The following is a 7499-nucleotide window of genomic DNA, read 5'->3' as shown; positions in this document are numbered from 1 at the left end:
AATTGTTATAAAATAGTTTCATTATTTTAAAACACATAATCTCTCTAGAAACTACTTTTCTAGAGTTCTCTGACTTCTCTATAAGAGTTATTGAAGAATCGAGACCGTAGGATTGATCCTCTCGGTGAGCTCTTCAATTTGGACCGATGAGTTTCTCCATTAGCGTAAGTTAAGTTTTCGCTCTCTTTTCTTAGTCTTTTCTGTTGTAAGCCCTCTTCCACTTGTATGTGTCATTTTATTTATCAGTGAGTCTCTGTTGATCAGTGATCATAATGGTATGTCCTGATCGTTCTTGTGATGTTTCTATGGGTAGATAGAGCATCATGTGGAGTTAGAGACATTTGACATTTATAGAATTGTTTAAGCAAGATACCACGTAAGGGAAACTAATTTCTCTGTCTTAATTCATAAACCTATTAAGAATGTATATTGTATGTTTAATTTGTGATTGATTGATGTATCTGATATTAGGGATTGTTTGTGATGTTGAAAACTATGAAGATGTGTGTTTTTCCTATTAATTGAGAATAAATGGTGGTTTAAATGTGTTTTGCATTTAATTGATATGAATAATTAGATAGAATTAATGTTTGATAATTGGATGATCTATGCACTGGTTTTGGAATGGTATGGACTGGCTGAAGATGCATAAAATGGGTTAGATAAGTTTCTGTATAATTCTGCAGAGTTGCACACTCGCTGGGCGAGTGAGCTGATCTGCAGAATTATGCAGATTTGCAAACTCGTTGGGGCAAGTAATTCTCGTTGGGCGAATTTCTAAGTCAGGAACTTCCAGACCTAGGCCAATGGCTGGGCAAGTGCTACTCGTTGGGCGAGCATGGGCTAGTGGCTAGGCGAGTGCTACTTGCTGGGCGAATTTCTAAGTTATGAACTTCTAGAATTAGACCAGTGGTTGGGCGAGTGCTACTCATTGGGCAAGAATAAGCCGGTGATTGGGCGAGTGCTACTAGTAGGGCAAGTAAACCATATATCAATATTATATGGTTTAAGAAAATTCTTTAAAAGTCATTAGTTTACCCTTATTTTGTGTTTCTGTCTTATATTGTATGTTTTCCTTTTGCGATGATCACCTATTTGGTGGGAACAATAGTGGTTGCAGTTTCAGAGGCATCTTTGAAGGTTGATGCGCCATCTTTTAGATTGGAATGAGGTCTCAATGGGAAAGTTGTTGTAAGTGGTTAGCTTGTATTTAGAGTTAGAAATATTTGATATGTATAATTGATATATTTATATAGTCTGATCATTTATAAGAGTGTATTAATTTATTTTATATATTTATTTATTTATTTTGAACACTAAAATTGATTATGCTTATTTATTAGTTTTAAGCTACTAAAATTAGAATGTTACAACGATAATTTTATCATCTTTAATAATTCAATTATAGAAAAATGAAAAATAAATAAAGGAAAGTTTGTAACATTACATTAGTTAAAATGAAGTTGAGTTTATCCATAAACAAATTTTCGAATTCAAATATTAAAGATAAAAAGTATAATTAACAGAATAATAGTCTTCAAGAAATATGATATGATAGTTTATTCTTAAAGCTTGGCTTCGAAAGTCTCCAATGTATTTCGGTAACTATAAAGAAAAAGTCACGGATGCGTAGATTGAGAAATAAAAGAACTACAACTTTTTCAACTAATGCATTTTATCTATTGGAGAGCCAGTTTCTTATTTGTAAAAAGTAATGACAAGACTTTTGACAGATGAATATTTAAACAAAGACGTTTGGAACCATAAATTCTGGACGATCAATACTCTACACACTTGCTGATCAGACATTAGCCAATTTTCAGAAATCAATAATACCTAGACAAAGATGATAAAGATTAGGTAATCAACACCCTTTAAGATCATCCTGTTACTATGTTTTGAAAAGTCGGTTTCATTCATCAATCCAAAAAGTCAAAGACAATTCACATGATAGTAGTCTATAGTATCTTTTGCCTTGTTGTCTTATCTTTGCAACCGTATGCACAAGGATATATTGTATGCTTTTCTTTTAACTTTATGAACAAGAATCATGTGCAACTTATTAAATGCATCAAATACAAAATAGTAGTCACCGATTCAATTTGAAGGTTCATGAGCTTCCCAAAAAACAGAAAATTTAACATATCAACCACATCCCTTAACTAAAAGCACATGCAACCAGATTATGTTTTTGACATTTAATATCTGCCACCGCCATTCAAATTTAACTTGTAGTGGGAACCGTATACAAGCAGATTTTGTTGCTGTTGTTAGTAGCTATTTGGCTCGTGTACAGAGATAATATAGGATGTGAAGGGGAGAGAATCTTAACATCAAAACCGTGTTACATTGCCATCATTGGTTGAACATTTTTCCTGGTCATGCTCGGCCAACATAGCCTTTGGCTGGCTTACAGAAGCATACACAAAGATTTTTATTGCAAGGGATGATGAGAAACAAAAGAAAATCGTTACTTTCTTCTTTTTTTTCTTTCATTTTTTTTTCATCTTACATCACAAAAGAGCAGTAATTTGTGTGATCAAGGCCTGCCACTTGTGGACTTTGACCTGAAAACACTTACAGCATGTGGATCTCTTTAATGAACTATTTACACGCATGATGATGACAGCTTATATCCACTTAGATGGGATGTGCAGAAGCTCGCCTTTTGCGCAGCTCATATTTGTAGTACTCTAGTTTGTTTGGCCGAGTGATACAATTCCAGTACTATGTTATACCCGTAACACAAGTACTATAAGCATTAAAAATGACCATTTAGCAGTTCCAAGACAACCTGCAGAAGCTGCAAAAACAGGAGGATATTAGTGAACAAGAAACAATATTTTAATATGGATTTATAGCCACATATGTTGAATAAGCTACTTCAGGACACGTTTAGGAAAAGAGAACACAGAAAGAATAAAAAGATTCTCCATGAACTAAACTAACTTGTGCATAAATTAAAAATCATCTTTTTCAATAAGCTAATTCGAGAAGACTGACTGCTCCAACTAGTTTGCAGAGAACATTTTCTCTTTGTTTTTCCTACTTAAATTTTTCTTATAAGTGCTTCTAGAGAAGTTTATCCAAACAATTCCTAAGAACTAAAAAGTTATCCTGCTTGCTTGTTAACCTAAAATTAGATGCAAAACCTTGCAGAATTTGGATACAAGAAATATCCAACAAAGAGTTGCACACATGTATGATCCAAGGAAAATATGATATTCAAGTTCCAAGGTTCAAACAATCAAGAAAGATGTGCTCCAACACAAAAACAAATTTGACACCAATTGCAATCTTTAAACTATAAAACTATTGCCATATTAATGAGCATACTTACATGATGATAGCCCAGGTAAATGCGTGTAATAATGTTCTGGGGCAAGTTCACTCTTGGGAGGGGGCTCAGCATGAGCAAAAGCTACATTCGGTAAAGGACTCAAGGCAGGTTCTGAATGAGAGACATGTGTAGGGGGGTCAATATGCGATTTTGGTGATGCAACAGGAACAGGATGATGTGTGTTAATAATAGGGGCAACTGCAGGTGTTGGAGGATGAGCGTGCTTCCCAGAATTATGGGTAGACCTTTTTCTAAAACCAAATCGACAATTTGGAGGCTGAGATTGAGAACTTTTCCTTGGTGCAGGTGCAACTTTTGCTGCAGTAGGAGAACCAACCCTTGGTGGAGGCACACCCTTCCTGGGTGTAGATGAAGGCATAGGTGTAGGTGTATGTGCATGAGTATGTGCATGAGTATGTGCATGTCTATGTGTAGGTGTTGGCGTAGGTGTTGGTGCTGGTGCCGGTGGTGCTGGTACGTGTGTAGATGAGGGTAAAGGAGAAATTTCAGGAGAAAGATGGGCATCATGGTGATGATGGTGATGATGCCGGTGTTGATGGTGGTGGTGGTGTGGAGGATGTGCCAGAGGAGCAGGAGAAGGTGACCATGCAGAGCCACCACCATCATTTCCATGAAGGGAGTGTTGCAAGACGGATGAAAGTTGGACCTGCTTAACCCTACCAAACTCAGTGTGATTCAAGCCCAGATTATGTGGTCCCATGATGGTTTGTGCCAGTTGCTTTAGCCTCTCTTCTGAAGGAGTAATCCCAACTGCAAGTAGAACTGTTGACTGGACAAGAGTAGGAGCATCGACTGTTGAACCATCAGAATTTGATAAGCTGATGTACAAGTTCTGCAACCACCGAGAAAACCCAATAAAAATCAGCATGGGACATTCTATGACTAGTATTTCATCATTCAAGAATCTTCAACAGGTACTGAGGATAGTAAATTGTATTTATGCATAGGGATTCCCCCATATAGGACAGTCTTCTGCAACACCAATAAAGACAATATTCATGGCTAGCAAACAAGCTTGCTCATTTACCAATATGCAATGCTTCTCTTACATAGTCCATTGTGAGACATGACTTGCTTAAAACAGACAGATCCTAGAACAAAAGCCTTACAGAAGAAGTGTGATGATCATTGACACATAACACATAATAAGTACTGAAAGTTGACCTCAAACAAACAGCGTACAAAATGATAACCATAAACAGTAAAAAAAGAAAAAAAGACCAACCTCAAAGGATGTCAGATGTAATCCAGACTTTAACTGACTAGTGAGCTCCTTAAAATTGGATTGTATTTGATAAATGGGGAAATTCAATTTAAAGCTAAACTTTGCTTGCCCTTTCTGCAGAGGAAATGCATTCTGTTGTGGAATTATAGTAATTCCTCCCTTCAATTTCAGCACTTCAAAAGAGTAGGGATCTCCAAACAAGGATGAAGAAGTAAGCTGCAGAATTGATTGGCGTATAACCAGGGACGTAAATGAAGCTCTTATCAAACTGATGACAGCATAGGACATTTCTGTGCCTTTATCTTCAGAATCAACTGAAAAAACCACTCTTGTCTTGTTTGGCCCAGGTAAGGATTCTAGAGACACGACAGCTACCTGAATTATTTTAACAAAAAAAAAAAAGAGAGAGAGAAAGTATTAGCATGTAAACATTAATAAAGGATATGGAAGGGAAATATGAAGAGTGGTACTTTGCTAGAGGGAGCATCAATCTCATCAAAAATTTCATCTGCAAGCTGAAACTTGTAATCTTCTAGCAAAGACACAGATTTATTGACGATAAAGCTGGCAACAATATCATGATCTGCAAAAGTAAACATTGCCATTGAGCAAAGTGAGCTTACAACATTAAAAGAGTCTTTTCAGGCAGCTGTTGATAGCAAATCTGAGTATGGCAATGCAAGACTAAGTAATAAACCTTCACTAGCAATACAGATGCATGAGGAAAATCCATTAAAGCACGCTAAACTGGTGGAGAGTATGGAGATGCTTATTATAGTTTCCGCAAGAGAAAGGAATAGAAATTGAATAGCGAGATTTGAAGAACCATCTTATGCAAAGGTAATACACTAAGTGCATATTATAATTATCACGAAGGAAAAAACATTTAGAACCACAATTTCCAAAAGCCACAATACTTAACCAGACAAACAATAAACTTGCTCGTATTACACCACTTGTCGCTAGTTCACCCCCCAATCACTTATATGTTATACTATTCATTCAATCCTCCATTAGTAAGAAAATATCCGTGGCAATTGAACACTTAGAATCTCTTTGGAAATGACGTATAGTGGCTGGGGACATGGTGTCACAGTGCCATAGTAATAATACTACGGCTATTGTAACTAAATTACCAAAATTCAAACAAAAGTTTCACAATTTCAACTTTTCCAGATTACAAACGAAAACTACGGAAAAATAGCAAATAAAGTTTATTGCCATATTTCCATCTCAGTCATTGCAAAGCATACAATGCTTGGATAGACCAAGTCATTCAATCGACATCAACAGAAGTCTTCATAAAACTAGCGTCAAAAAAGCCTGAGACAGCAAAATTGTTTAATGCATACCCTTCACTAAGAAAATCCCTTTCTATATTGTATAATTTACAACCATAACTCGTTTATAAACATCTCAAAGGAATAAAAGTACCTAGTTTGTGAATCGTGAATAAAACACAGTCAAAATACACAAACACCAAATATAGAATATAAAGAAAAAATAAATAAAGCCACACAACTAAAAATCTCCAAAACCATTTAGAAAAATAAAAAACAACTAAACAAGCTCAAAAAATTCCTAAAACCTTACTTGAAATAGCTAAAATTAAAGTAACTTCCCAAAACGAAGAAAACACGATCCGACAAACAAGCTCTCTTTCCCACAATTTCCAAAACCCTCAATTGGCCAATTAGCAAGCCCACCGTAATTAGGAGACGAAATAGCCAATTAAAACGCCCAAATTAAATAACTAAGAAAATAACTGAATTTATTTCCCGTTGAGACATTAATCATCCACTAAAAATCTCTAATTAAATTTTCCTTTTTCGTTCTTCCATAGTAGACCATCTTGCTGAAACCTATAAGACCATAAAACTAGTTAAACTGTACCAAACCCCTTGTCATTTTTCCACACCTTCACTGATAAAATCTAACCCAACGCTAAAATTAAATTCCTTTCACCCGCATTTCTCCAACACGCTCCCAAATCGGGGAAACCTAAAACCTCATTTCCTCCGAAGCCAAAAGCAGAAACAGATCTAACCCCACGAAACAATGCCGCCAGCCACAAGACCCCACCTTTGAATCTGGAACCTCCATGAAGGTTCCTCCGATCTGCGAGGCTCATAAAAGGGGGCAACCAAAACGCCGCAGACAGGAACAGCGCGACCGACAGGAGCAGTACGATGATGCATCTGGCGCCGACAAACTTCCGAATCCGAGAACAGCGGCACCGACACTCCGCATTCCTCGGCGGATCCTGGGACGGAGGCAGAGGCTGCTGTTCTTCTTCGCCCTTTCCCATTGCAGAAGAAGAGGAAGAGGGTCACGACCCATTCGCATTGGGTACACCCATTGGGAAGCTAAGCTCAGAAATGGGATCTTTTTTCAAGAGGGTGGTTGGTGGGGTTGGGAAGATTAGAAGCTTTTTAGGGTTTGAGGGAGAAGGGTTGGAGTGGAAGAAGACGAAGAAGAAGAGATAGTGATTATTAGTGAAGTAATAACTTGTGCAGCAAAATCGACAGCTAGTGTCATTTTCTGCTTTGGAGAGAGATGGTGTGGTTTTGTTTTTTATATTTTTGAAAAATTGAAGTGGAAGCAAAGAGGAAAAAAGAAAATGCGTTCATTTTTTTTAATTGTTAAAAATTACGCACTGAGGTAGCACTATCGGAGGGAGAAATTAGAAAGATGGGGTAAGGTGTGACGAGGAAGAAAGCATTTGGGGGCAGTGAGGTAAGGTTTGACTCTTCCAACTTAATATCCGCCACGTTTTCTTCTCTCTCATACTTTGCTCGTGAAAACAGATAATGATTTTAAAACCAAACTCTATTCAATTTTCTTTTTACTATATGTGTAGTTAAAATCACACTTGTTAAAGTCTTGTGTGAGATGAGATTTATTTTAGTACCT

At 36.8% G+C, this 7499-nt stretch overlaps 1 protein-coding gene across 1 annotated transcript; it reads right to left on the bottom strand.

Moving 5' to 3' along the window:
- Nucleotides 1-2327: 2327 nt before the first annotated feature.
- On the bottom strand, nucleotides 2328-7243 carry LOC114187175 (uncharacterized). The gene is made up of 5 exons (XM_028075341.2): nucleotides 6669-7243; nucleotides 5057-5169; nucleotides 4587-4961; nucleotides 3341-4193; nucleotides 2328-2803 (listed from the first exon to the last, which is right to left on the bottom strand). The coding sequence occupies exons 1-5, from the start codon at nucleotides 6892-6894 to the stop codon at nucleotides 2733-2735; spliced, it is 1638 nt and encodes a 545-aa protein (XP_027931142.1). The 5' UTR covers nucleotides 6895-7243; the 3' UTR covers nucleotides 2328-2732.
- Nucleotides 7244-7499: the final 256 nt, after the last annotated feature.

This window comes from Vigna unguiculata, chromosome 1 (assembly GCF_037176805.1).
Source record: "Vigna unguiculata cultivar grain cowpea cultivar isolate G323 ecotype 2 chromosome 1, ASM3717680v1, whole genome shotgun sequence".
Lineage (NCBI taxonomy): Eukaryota > Viridiplantae > Streptophyta > Magnoliopsida > Fabales > Fabaceae > Vigna > Vigna unguiculata.
This window is presented reverse-complemented; position numbering and strand designations above follow the sequence as displayed.

Bases quoted from the DNA above. Each gene is read 5' to 3' on its own strand.
- LOC114187175 (XM_028075341.2), bottom strand. From the start codon at position 6,894: ATGGGAAAGGGCGAAGAAGAACAGCAGCCTCTGCCTCCGTCCCAGGAT. The intron at 5,170-6,668 runs GTGGGGTCTTGT...TTACTTTTGCAG, and splicing joins TGGAGGTTCCAGATTCAAAG to ATCATGATATTGTTGCCAGC. The intron at 4,962-5,056 runs GTACCACTCTTC...AAAATAATTCAG, and splicing joins TTGATGCTCCCTCTAGCAAA to GTAGCTGTCGTGTCTCTAGA.